Here is a 13,282-nt window from a genome sequence, read left to right as displayed (position 1 = left end):
CTCTGAGCCACAAACAGTGAGTGAGTTTTGGAAACTGTTTGTGTGCTGTTCTTTTGGTTTTTGAATGCTGATTTTTGCTGTGAAAGTTTAGAGAGAGTATTTGAGGGAGAGGTTTTGCTTCCACCTGGGAGGGAATGTGAAAGTCTGTTTGAAAGACTGTAATTTTTGCAAAACCTACTACTCTCTCTTCTGCCTGGCAACCTTAATTATTAATTGCCAGAGGCTTTCTTATTTTTTTGTTATGGACTGGAATCCAAGTAAAACTTGAAAGCTGAACTGTATCTGTTTTTGAGTAAAGAGAAGGGCTGCTGGGTAGCAGTCAGAGTGAGCTCTCTACTGCGCCCAGGTTTCAACACTAGGAGAGACTTAAGAAGCAGTGAGAATAGGAAAGTTGGGGTTAATTAGCCCTGCTTCAATTACTCTGCCATTTTTGACAATGTGGTGTTTTTTTTCTTTTCTTTACTGGACTTCTGTCTGTAATGTTGAATCGATGAAAGTATTACTTACCTGTTTGGAAGGATTAAGTAAAGAGAACTATTGATATAAACTGTCCCTGTGTTGGAACTTTATTGGTGGTGTTTTCCACTTTTGAAAATCCGATCCTGCAGGGTGACTCCAGGCCGGGTCACACGCTTGGGTGCTGTTTAGTGTAGCCATCAGAATTGCAACAAAGCCCTGTTCGGGGTTAAGCTGGTGGCCACAAGAGATATGGAATCAAGAGGAGAATGATAGGTGGGCGCCATGGTAGTTGTGGGAGGTGCCAATGGTGTCCGTTGTCTATTCAAGGTGAGAACTGGCAGGTTCCAGGAAGGAATATGAATCTTAGAGCTAGAACTGACACTGATTGTAACTCCCAGGGAGTGATATACGCTATAGTCTGCCCCTGTGACTTTATCTATATCGGACGTACTAATCGGAAGATCAAGTTACGCCTGAACGAACACAAGTCCCGGATAATAAATGGGGTGGCCCTAGCTCCTTTAGTGGAGCATTGGGCTAAATATAAGCATACAGTGGAGGATCTGAGATGGCAGGTTATTTATAAGATGTATGATATAGGGGGAGATGATGATATGAGACAGCTTAATGAAGCTGAGCAACGATTAATTTTTCAGGTTGACACAGTTGAACCCCGGGGTCTTAACAACATGATAGAATGGAGTTCTATGATGTAATCTGCTAAGTGGATTTGAACCAATGAGCGTTAAGGGGGGCGTGGTTTAATAAGGAAGTTACAAGTATTTAAATTGTGGTCCGAGGACGCCGGCGCCATCTTATACTCATTAACATAGTGGAGTCGGATGACGGCGGCGACCTCGGTGAGCTGTATATTATATTATATTAAGTGAAGTTTTTTGTAGGGGGGTGGCTGTTTACAATTGTATATTAATGGCTCCTTCCTGATTTGTTCTAGGGAGACCCTTGAAAAAGCACATTCTATGTGCGAAACATGTCGGGTCTGGCTCCCCGGGTTTTGGCTGAAATAAATTAAGATAAGTACTGTCTTAAGCTATGTATTAGAAAGATGTTGCAAGGTTTAAATGCTGTAAGAAATATAAAGGCAAAAAGGATTAACTAGAATAATATTACCTATTGAAAAGACAGCCAATGATGAAGCACCACATCAGACTTCCCGCGATATAAAAATATTTTTTGCGGTGGAGCGGTGGGGCTGAGGCGTCCTTTCTTAAAGAAAACAGAAAAAAGTGATGGTATCTGGACTAAATAAGCAGATATAGATTTATTGATACATCAAGGTTTGGATATAATACGATTGGTGGCCATTATAATAGCTGCTTAAAGTTGATACAGAAATACAGCACAACAAAGAAAACCGGGGAGACCCAATAATCCACAGTGGAAACAATCCACCGATGAAAACAAAAAACTGTGGATACAGATGTTCTGGAGATAATCTATTATACACTGACATATAAAAACATGAAAATTCAATTTAAAAAGTACGATAAAAAATACAGTGATAAAAATCCAACTGGACCCTACACGTCTTCCTCAGGGGTCCTAAAAGGAAGAGGTAATGATGACAAAGAGAAAGATGAAAAGATAAGAAGTGACTGTGATGCCAATCTGGAGCTTGCATATTAGTGTCTATACTCCAGATTGGCATCACAGTCACTTCTTATCTTTTCATCTTTCTCTTTATCATCATTCATCATTACCTCTTCCTTTTAGGACCCCTGAGGAAGGCGTGTTCGCTGAAACACGGACCGTGTAGGGTCTGGTTGGATGTTTACCACTGTATTTTTTATCATTGTACTTTTTTCATTGAATTTTCATGTTTTTATATGTCAGTGTATAATAAATTATCTCCAGAACATCTGTATCCACAGTTTTTTGTTTTCATTGATACAGAAATATTCATATTTTTCACTATTTTATAACTCTTTTAAAAAAATACTTACTTGAAGCTACATGTGTCCCTGATGAACTGTCATGTACTTTCACACTAGATAATGCCCATGAAGGCTCTGTTTTCAAGGGTGTATCAGGCTCCGTTAAAGCAGTAGGCATTCTTGAAGAGGTGATTTCAAACCCTTGTGGATCGACTGCCTGGGTCCATGAAGGGCCCCCTACAGAGTAAAGTTCATGCTCTTCTAAATTTGCACCCTGTGTCCGTGTTGGGGATCCAGGAGAGTCGATTTTATGTCTTTCTAAAGTCCATGATGGAGATGTTCTATAAAAACCATCATCTCCTTTTTGTGCGATGGTTTTAGGCAGTGAAGTTGTTCTACTGGAGGGGATTTCACGCCCATCAGAAGCGATGCCCTGTGCCCATAAAGGCAGTTTTGTGAAGGATATTTCACGTCCTTTGGAAGCAATGCCTATTGCCCATGAGCCTATGCCCATGGAATGAACACCGTTGCCATGTGAAGGTCGACCTTGAGCCCACAGAAATACGCTAGAGGTGCTTGCATTTTCTTTTGAAGCAACAACCAGTCCCCCTGGATGTATGTTCATTGAAGAAATTTCCTGTCCATCGGGAGCAGGTGGCTTGGCCCATGAAGGTATTCTTGTCGCTACATGTAAAAATAAAAATAACTATTATGGTATCCCTGAATTATATGTTAATTCATAGTTATTACTGTTAGCTACAATGATCTTCACAACAAAGCAAATGTAACTATAAAGTAGCCATCTTTTAACTATATCTTATTTCCATGAACATGGCTACTACTACAGTATAATCTCATTATAATGGACTCGCTTATAACGGAACCTTGTCTATAGCGGATAAGGTCTGCTGGTACTGGCCACACGCCTTTATAAACATGCAGAAAATCATCACCTATAGCGGACTCACATATAACGGACTTTTGGATATAACGGACAACCAATTTGGTCCCCATAGCCGCTTTTAGCTGTAGTTTTATTTGGCTATAACGGACATGCAGGCTCCGTCTACAAGGCACATGGTGTGCCAGTGATATAGTATCAAAATGCAGCCTAGAAGAAAATGACAGATTATTTTTCTATCCAGTACAGTACAACATAATGCTTTAGAACATCTTTTAGGGTTCTGGTTTTGCAATCATTTCGTGCCAGTCCAATGTTTTGCTGAGTTTTGTTCTTGATGTTGCTGATATGCTTGTGCAGTGACTGTTGTTCAGTGAGTGTACGTTGTTTCAAATAAAGTTTTTAAAAAATGCAACTCTGGATATAACGGACTCTGGATATAACAGACTGTTTTTCCAGGTCCCTTGAAGTCTGTTATAACGATATTATACTGTACTGATCATTTCTAGAGCTCTACTAGATATGCGGTGTACGTGGTATATGTGGGTGATTTCTCTATCACTAGTGGGCTCATGATCTAAGTTTTTGTACCTGGGGCATTGGAGGGTTGGGTGACTTGCCCACAGTCACAGATAGCTGAGGTGAAAATTGAGCCCAGTCTCCCCCATGATCACAGTCCACTGCACTAACCATTAGGCTACTTCTCCAATTCCCAGGAGCTGGAGAGAGAGAGGTCATGTCATAGGATCCTGCTGGGGCTAGGATAGAGCTTTTGGGCTCCCTCCTCCCCTCCCCCCCCCCCTCCCAAACAAGAAAGCATTCTACCTCCTATGCTCCCATTCATCAGAGTTCAAAGCAATTAGCAATTGCGATCAAACACAGGAATTGGTCATATTAATGAAACTCTACTTATACTACGCAAGTCTGAAGTAGTTCAAAAGAGCTCTTGAAATGTTTCCGAGATAGTTGAGGGGCATGCAATTGCTCACTAGTTGGTATGTGGCCCACATACACTTTGAATATTGCTTGGGAATCCTTTTGCACAGCCTATCATGGAGTCTGGAGGACTTGGTTGATGAATGGAGTGGTGTGATGACATGGAACAAAGCTACAGGCATTGCACTCTAGCACACGTAAGAAGGCCAGTTCTGCCCTATAGGCAAGGATATACCGGTAGTTAAAGCAAATAATAGAAAAACTGGTTCCCTATAGAATTATGAATAGAAGAAACATATAAGGGGTGTCCAAAAAGAAAGAGCCAAGGAAGCCTGGTTCCCAATGAGAATCTTTTATTCTGTATCCAAAGATATGGTTACCATATGCAAAGCAATGATAAAGAAAGTTAAGAAAGAATATGAAGAGAAACTTGCCAAAGAGGCAAAAACTCAAAACAATTTTTTTAGGTAAATCAGAAACAGAAAACCTGTGAGAGAATCTGTGGGACTGTTGCATGATCAAGGAACAAAAGGGGTGCTCAGGAGGATATCGTCATAGCAGAGAGACTGAATGAATTCTTTGCTTCGGTCTTTACAGAAGACGATGTAAGAGATCTACCTGATCCAGAAATGGTGTTCAAGGGTGATGATGCAGAGGAACTGAAAGAAATTTTGTGAATCTGGGAGATGTACTAAGCTAAATCAACAAGTTAAAAAGTGATAAATCCCATGGTACTAAAAGAACTCAAACATTGCTGACTTGTTGCTAAAATCGTCTGTAGTACCTGAAGATTGGAGGGTGGACAATATTTTGCCGATCTTTAAAAAGGATTCCAGAGGAGATCTGGGAAATTACAGCCTGACTTCAGTGCTGGGCAAAATGGTGGAAACAATTATAAATATATATATATATATATATTTTTAGTTTCAGTAATGCCCTGGCTGATCTTGGCTATCCTGATAGATAATAATTTGTTATTGCATTACTTTTGTTCTGCTTGAGCTTAACTTGGTTGTGTTCCTTGTTTATTGTACTACTTAAAATGCCAATAAACAGTTTGAACTGAAAAGAATGTTATAATGCCTCTGTATCATTCCATGGTGTGACCTCATCTGGAGTATTGTCTTCAGTTCTAGTCTCCTTATCTCAAGAAAGACATAGCAGCACTAGAAAAGAAGAGCGATCAAGATGGTAAAGGGGATGGAACACCTCTTGTATGAGGAAAGACTAAAACGGTTAGGGCTCTTCAGTTTGGAAAACAGACAGCTGAGGGGAGATAGGATTGAAGTCTACAAAATCCTGAGTGGAGTAGAACGGGTAACACGTGGATCGATTTTTCACTCCGTCAAAAATTGCAAGGACTAGGGAACACTCAATGAAGTTACAGGGAAATACTTTTAAAACCAATAAGAGGAAATATTTTTTCACTCAGAGAATAGTTAAGCTCTGGAACGCATTGTCAGAGGTTGTGGTAAGAGCAGAGAGTGTAGCTGGTTTTGAGAAAGGTTTGGACAATTTCCTGGAGGAAAAGTCCATACTCTGTTATTGAGAAAGCCATGAGGAAGCCACTGCTTGCCCTGGATTGGTAGCATGGAATGCTTCTCTTTGGGTTTTGGCCAGGTACTAGGCACCGGGATTGGCCACTGTGAGGACAGGTTACTGGACTTGATGGACCATTGATCTGACCCAGTAAACTATTCTTATGTACTTATATGTGTAGTCAGGGTCCTAGGGATATGTCATTTGAGTGTTTATTCCAAAACGGCCCTATCTGTAATTGGATTTCTTCACATGGATGGCATGTGTACCTATAGAAATGAGGTGTTACATGTTGTTGTTTTTGGGATACACATCTAAGGTGGGTTAGGAACTTACATGGAATTTTATTGGCCCTAACAACTGCGGTCACATTTATAATATAACACTGGGAAAACCACATTACAGGGCTTTATGCAAAGGCTTCCTGTTGGGGAAGAGGTATGTATATTTGGGGCTGCTCATAGACAACATACAACAAATAGACCCAGATTCTGTAACTGACGCCACTGTCAGCAGCTGCCTTAAAAGCGGCCGCTAAGCATGCGTTAATCACGCAATGGCGACGGTACAGAATGGCGCCTCTGGCAAAGGTAAATGTAGGCCAGGGTATTCCATGCCTACATTTCTGACGCCTACCTTTGATCCGAATCATCCTTCTGTAGGCACTTTAGGCCGCTTAACACCGCTTCCGGCGTTAGCCATACCTACAGAGCTTCCTAAAGCTCCTACAAAAGTGTGATCCTGGCACCGAATTTGTAGGCGCCAGCAGGCATCTTGAAACTCGGTTAAAAATGTTGTTATCATTAGGTGCTATAGCAAACACTTTCACTAAAAATATGAATAGGATGTCGTAGAAGGTTAGTGCTGCTATAGTTCCAATTAAGGGAGTTTCAAATTACTGGAGGAAAAAGCCTCAGATTGGAACCCTTCCACCACCACAATGGCGGTCCAAGGTGGTCGGGCGAGCACCTCACTGGCAAAAAACCTCCAGACCAGCTCCCAACAAAAGTGAACTTAAAGCAGGACTATGGTGTAAAGATAGAGGATAATTTCCACTTATCAATTGGTTGATCGGTACACCGACGATGGCCAGCATTTCACATCTCTGCTGCCTCAGGGTGTCTTTTGATCTTGAGATGCGGTTTGCGTCCAGCTTAAAGTGTGATCGGATTGCTATACACCCTGAGGCAGCAGAGATGTGAAACGCTGGCCATCGTCGGTGTACCGATCAACCAATTGATAAGTGGAAATTATCCTCTATCTTTACACCATAGTCCTGCTTTAAGTTCACTTTTGTTGGGAGCTGGTCTGGAGGTTTTTTGCCAGTGAGGTGCTCGCCCGACCACCTTGGACCACCAATGTGGTGGTGGAAGGGTTCCAATCTGAGGCTTTTTCCTTCAGTGATTTGAAACTCCCTTAATTGGAACTATAGCAGCACTAACCTTCTACGACATCCTATTCATATTTCTAGTGAAAGTGTTTGCTATAACATTATTGATTTTTCACATTTCCGGGTTATTTTTTGTTATCATTAGGTGCTACATTTTTATTGGCATATCCTTGTAAATGCCTTATTAAATATCTTGGGTTAAAATACGCATTCTATTTGCCAGAGCAATTAAGATCATTTCTTGATTTGAAGAAATTGGGACATTAGGTGATTAGTATATCAGTCGTGGAAATTGTGAGACCCTTCTTTATGCTATATATGGTTTTATTTAAGAATTTCATGTTTAAAAAAAGATGCTCCTCTCTTTTTCCTGGAACCTCAATATCTCTGTTTGCGGTCTGAGGTAGAAAATTATGTTGCACGTGTTGTTGTATTAGAACAAAAATTTTCTCTTTAAAGACTAGATTCTAGTTTTTCTTTCTGTAGTTCCGGAGCAAGATTATTCTTGTGTAAACATGTTAAAAAGCAGTAAAATAATTTATTTTTATTTTTTTTTTAAATGTTAGTGAATTCGGGGCCATATCCCCTGTTTTACTAAGGTGCACTAATCAAATTAGCACACACTAAGGGCTCCTTTTACGGAGCACGGCTTTAGCACGTGACTTTTTAATCATGCGCTAACCCCCGCCCTAGCCAAAAAACTACCGCCTGCTCACGAGGAGGCGGTAGAGGCTAGCGTGGCAGGCGGTTTAGCGTGCGATATTACGCGCATTAAACCGCTAACGCGCCTTCGTAAAAGGAGCCCTAAATGCTAACGCATCCATAGACTAACATGGACACATTAGCGTTTAGCATGCGCTAATCGGTTGGCCATAGTGTCCGTTCCATTCACAAAACCCAGATTGTTTATCTATTTTATTTCAATAGCTGTGGGGATTCTCTGGCGATAGACTCTTTCATATGCTGTTATGTATGTTTTCAGTATCGAAGTTTACATTACACTTCTCCCTCTCCATTCGCGGTTCCTGCACTCGCGGTTTCATATAATTGCGATTTTTTTTTCTGGGGAGGGGGAAAATTTAAAAAAACAGTCTTAATGTTAAAAAAAATCCATCTTTTTTTCCTCCCTGCCACCTTCCTGGCTTTATCTGGTGGTCTAGAGGGCTTTCGGGGCAGGCGCGATCTTCCTACGCTCCTGCCCCGTGCAGATCGCCATGAGGAAATGGCTGCTGGGAGTTCCCATAGTCTCTCGAGACTACTTCGGGAACTCCCTACAGCCATTTCCTGATGGCGATCTGCACGGGGCAGGAGCGTAGGAAGATCGCTCCTGCCCCAAAAGCCCTCTAGACCACCAGGTAAGGCCGGGAAGGCGGCAGGGAGGTCGGGGTGGGTCAGAGCCGGATAATCGCGGTTTATCGGCATTCGAGGTCCAGCTCTGCCCATATCCCCCACGAATGACGAAGGAGAAGTGTATTTGCATATTTGTACACATCCACACATGGAATGGTTCCTCACCCTTCCTTTGCCAAATACATATCTTACTTAGGTAAGATTACCAGATTTTCCCAAAGGAAAATCTGGACCCATGGCCATGCCCCAAGGCCCACATTGCACCCAGCCCCGCTCCCAGCCCCCACCCCACTTAACCTGTTCATGCGCTGGGACGGCATCCGCGTTGCATCTGCGTTTTTGCGGATGCCATCCCGACGTCGGAAGCTTTTCAAATCCCAGAAAACCATGTTGCATTATCCTATGATACTATTCTGTTTGGCATGTCTATGAGGAAAAAAAGTCAAATTTCAGCACATAATAACAAACTATTATTAATCTTGACTGAGATTGCTATTCAGCATATCACCAATAACTGGAAAAATTATACCAATCTTAATTATACATTTTGGTGGAATTCGGCATGCCATATTTTTAAGATGGAAAGAACAATTGCAATACAGAAAGGGAACTATAATAATTTTATAAAGATCTAGGGGCCATTGGAACGATATTGTAATGAGTAAACATCATTTTCCTTGGATGAATATATGTACACATAGGGGGGGTGGGGGGAGTTTTCCTGGAAATTTCACTAAATTATATGTTTATATTATATTTATGATATAATTGATTATAATATTTGAAAGAAGGTAGGTGGGACGGAATATAATTTTTATGTTTTTAGAATTATATGAGAATTACAAGTGTTATTGTTGTTACTAATGATATATTCCTGTACACTGCTGTAAGTTTTCAAAATGAATTAAGAATTAAAAAAAAAAAAGCCAGGCAAAGTGCCGGGTTTTGAAAAGCCGTCCGGACCCCCGGACATGTCCTCAAAAGGAGGACCAGTCTGGGGAAATCCGGACATCTGGCAACCCTATACTTAGGGGTCTTTTTATTAAACTGTATTAGGCCCTAGCGCACACTGAAAGCAGCTTTAAATGGCATCCAGCGGGACATGCTTAAGTGACCTACTGTAATTGCCAAATCTGTGTGCGCTCACTGCGCGCTAACAATTTTTTGAGCAGGCAAAGAGTAGATATTCCTCCACACCCGGTGGCATAGTAAAGGGGAGTGGACCGCTCTGGGTGTGGACACGGTACTACTCGAAAGGGTCCAGAGAAGAGCGACGAAGATGGTTAAGGGGTTGGAGGAGCTGCCGTATAGCGAAAGATTAGAGAAACTGGGCCTCTTCTCCCTGAAACAGAGGAGATTGAGAGGGGACATGATCGAAACATTCAAGGTACTGAAGGGAATAGACTTAGTAGATAAACACAGGTTGTTCACCCTCTCCAAGGTAGGAAGAACGAGAGGGCACTCTCTAACAAATGTAAGGAAGTTCTTCTTCACCCAGAGAGTGGTGGAAAACTGGAATGCTCTTCTGGAGTCTGTCATAGGGGAAAACACCCTCCAAGGATTCAAGACAAAGTTAGACAAGTTTCTGCTGAACAAGAACGTGCGGTGGTAGGGCTAGTCTCAGTTAGGGTGCTGGTCTTAGACCAGAGGGCCGCCGCGTGAGCGGACTGCTGGGCACGATGGACCACTGGTCTGACTCAGCAGTGGTAATTCTTATGTTCTTATGGGTGCCTTCTTCTGTCCCCGCTTACCTCGTGAAATGTTTGCCAGTACAAGAAGCATCTTCCCACTGCTGCTTGCACCGGTCTCAATGCCTTTCTGACCAGGATGTGATGTCAGAAGGGAGTCGAGATGGACGTGAGCAGCAGGCGGCCTGCGAAAGTTTAAGGAGGTTTGCGGGAGCGGAAAGGAGAAGAGGCGCCAGCACCCCCTGCCCCTCGTGAAGTGGCCTGCACTATGCCACCATCGCTGCCAGTTATCAAACCGATTATTTTAATGATAGCTTAATGCAACGTTGGTTTTCTACTAATGATGGCGCCGATTTTGCATTTCTAATTTCCTTACGGAAATCCAAGATACCAGCCTGTGTGTTCATTGAGGCAAACACAGCTCTGGATCAGCCTGTGCTGAGCTATTTGGAAGTTCTGCTTTAGAGCCGCAGATTTCTCTCGGCTCTGATTTAACAAACATTGACTTACCCACAGGAGTGGAGGCAGTACCGGAAAATGTGTAATTGATAACAGGAGACGTCTTTGTCAGTTCCCATAAGTCAGACAGATTTCTTCCTGGGAAAAAAAATACGTGCAGAAGAATGATAAGCAGCCTCGAAAATAATAATGGGCAATGGGGGGGCCTGATTCAGTTCATGCTAATGACACTGGGGTTTTTGTTTTTTTCATTACCTGTTCTGCCTGTCAACACACACAAATAGATGCAGTCCGTTTCATTGCTCTGGCTCACTGCAAGAGAAACCAGATCACATATAATATATACTTTTAGAGGCTGAGATTCATTGACTGTGCTGGCGCTAATTTAGGCCGCCACAGAGAAAAAGAATTGTAATTATGAGTTTGCGATTGTACCAGGAAGAGTCTCTCTTTGCGCATAAAGCGAGGTGCAGGATGGGTTCCGTTATTGTCAACTTCGGCGTTTGACGTACGGAGACATTTCAGAAACTGCCTTGGCAAAAGTTGTTCCGCTAGAAAACCCTGGCTATAAGGCTCAGAATGTTTTTGCCTCTGAAACTGGCTGAAAGAAGGTGTGAGCGGTGATGCAGCGAGGGTAGGAGGCCCCCCTGAGGTGGTTGCGCCCACCCACACCCTCCTCCCCACTCCTTCCCTGCCCCTTTCTTACCCCCTACAACGCATCCCCTTCCCTCTTTAAATCTTCGCCAGTGCGACCAGCTTCTCCAGCCTACTGTCTTTCCCTCGGACATAATTTCCTGTCCCCGCGACCAAGAAGTGGTTTCAGAGGGGCGCCAGGGCTGCTGCTTACACCGGCGAAGATTTAAAGAGGTACAGGGGGTGGGGAAGGGAGAACACAAGCGTAACATGGGGGAATGGAGAGGTGCCGGCGTGGCGCCTCCACCAAGGAGGACCCAGGGAAGTCCACCCCCCCACCCCCACCCTTACTGCGCCACTGGGTGTGAGTAGGAAGGATAGCTAAAGTGTCTAAAAAGCATAGGGATACACAAAAGATAGGGGCCCTTTTGCTAAGCTGTGCGCCAAACACAGGAGACATCACCTTCTCACAACGGAGAAACAAAAAAAAAAAAAATTGTGAAGGCGACCTCAGGATGCTTATCTGCTTTTTCCATTCACATGTAGGGTTACCAGACGTCCAGGACAGGAGGTCCAGACAGCTTTTCAAAACCCAGCACTTTGTCCGGGTTTTGAAAAGCTGTGTCGGGCAGGGAGGAACGGCCGCACATGCGTGGACTTCCTCCCTGTTGGACAAGAGCAGGTAGCGGTGGATGGGGCTAGTGCGGGCTTGGGGGTGGGATTAGAGTGGGGGTGGGTGTAACTAGGAGGGCCTAGGGAAAATCTGGCAACCCTATTCACATTGAGTCTCTATGCAAATGAATAAAGCACTAGAGAATGACACGGGGACCGTTAATCGCGGGTCACCGCAGTAAATCCACAGGAATGGAGACATTTGCAACTGGTTTACCGCAGGAATGGGGACAAGACCTTTCACCGCCCCGTGGGAGCGGTGAAAAGTCTTGCTCCTGTGGTAAAAAAAATTGTTCCTGTGTCAGACTCTGCATCTCCTCCCCAGCTCCTCTTGGGCCTATTTTACATTCAGGAGCCAGCCATGCCATGATGAAGACAGAAGGAACCTAAAACCAAAGCCTGAGACCAAGTGATTTGAAGAATAAAATTACCAGACATCAAAAGGTAGAAAAAAAATTATTTTATATTTTGTGATTAGAATATTTCAGATTTGAAATATGTATCATCTCTTCAGGCAGGAGTTGGAGTGCATGCGCGGATAAGACATAATGATGCACTCCTGCCCCGGTCCCGATCTCGCCAGCTTTGCAAAACCCAAAGTGCCTGGTTTTGAAAAGCCTTCTGGACACCCGGACATGTCCTCTAAAAGCGGGCATGACCAGGGAAATCCAGACGTCCGGTAACCCTGTGTGAATATTCATGTGTCTGTACATAACAAATGCAATGATACCTTTGTTCTATCTGCCAACCTAAGGGAAAATAATAATAAACATCTCAATTTGTGGTACTGACCTGAGACAATGGATGTCGATTTAAAAATTTCCTTTAAGTAGCTAGTGGAATTTCCAATAATGTCAAGAAGTAGCGCTGTAAAATCTAGAAAGTCAAATACAGTATATCTTTTACTGAATGAACAGGGACATATATTTTCATAACAGTGAGGTACACTTTTTGTTGTACATAAAACAGTTGCAGCCTGCCTGGGAGAAGCAGTCGGCTCATAGAAAAGATGAGAAATGATTTATTTACTAAAAGGCTGGCAAATGCCTGGCGTAACCCACCAGTACAGATGGAGACTGAAAATCTAAGCGTGCTGGGGATATATGAACGGATTTAAGATTTGATTGCTTATTTTTCCAAATTGAGATTGAAGGTGAGGTATAGTTCAGGTATTGAAGGCATTTGTATGCTCCAGAGGGATTGCGGTCTATGCTTATAGCAGGAGTAATAGGAAGATCGCAGATGAGACAGAGGTGAGGTAAAATACATAATTTGTTTGTGTTCTGGTTTAAGCATAGAAAAGTACTTTTTTCATCTAATCTAATCTTTAGTTTGTATACCGGGTCATCTCCCAGTGGAG

The 13,282-nt window shown here is 42.9% G+C and overlaps 1 protein-coding gene across 1 annotated transcript in view; it reads right to left on the bottom strand.

Moving 5' to 3' along the window:
- Window positions 1–13,282, bottom strand: part of HHLA1 (HERV-H LTR-associating 1) — a 95,918-nt gene that overhangs the window by 60,534 nt on the left and 22,102 nt on the right. Inside the window, exons 5-8 of the mRNA XM_033929877.1 lie at window positions 12,715–12,798; window positions 10,873–10,929; window positions 10,669–10,755; window positions 2,424–3,038 (exon numbers count right to left, since the gene is read on the bottom strand). Coding sequence (XP_033785768.1) covers window positions 2,424–3,038; window positions 10,669–10,755; window positions 10,873–10,929; window positions 12,715–12,798 — 843 coding nt within the window. The remainder of the gene's footprint in view (window positions 1–2,423; window positions 3,039–10,668; window positions 10,756–10,872; window positions 10,930–12,714; window positions 12,799–13,282) is intronic.

Source organism: Geotrypetes seraphini, chromosome 2 (genome assembly GCF_902459505.1).
Source record: "Geotrypetes seraphini chromosome 2, aGeoSer1.1, whole genome shotgun sequence".
NCBI classification, from domain to species: domain Eukaryota; kingdom Metazoa; phylum Chordata; class Amphibia; order Gymnophiona; family Dermophiidae; genus Geotrypetes; species Geotrypetes seraphini.
Note: the sequence above shows the minus strand (reverse complement) of the source record. Positions and strands in the feature narration are given on the sequence as shown.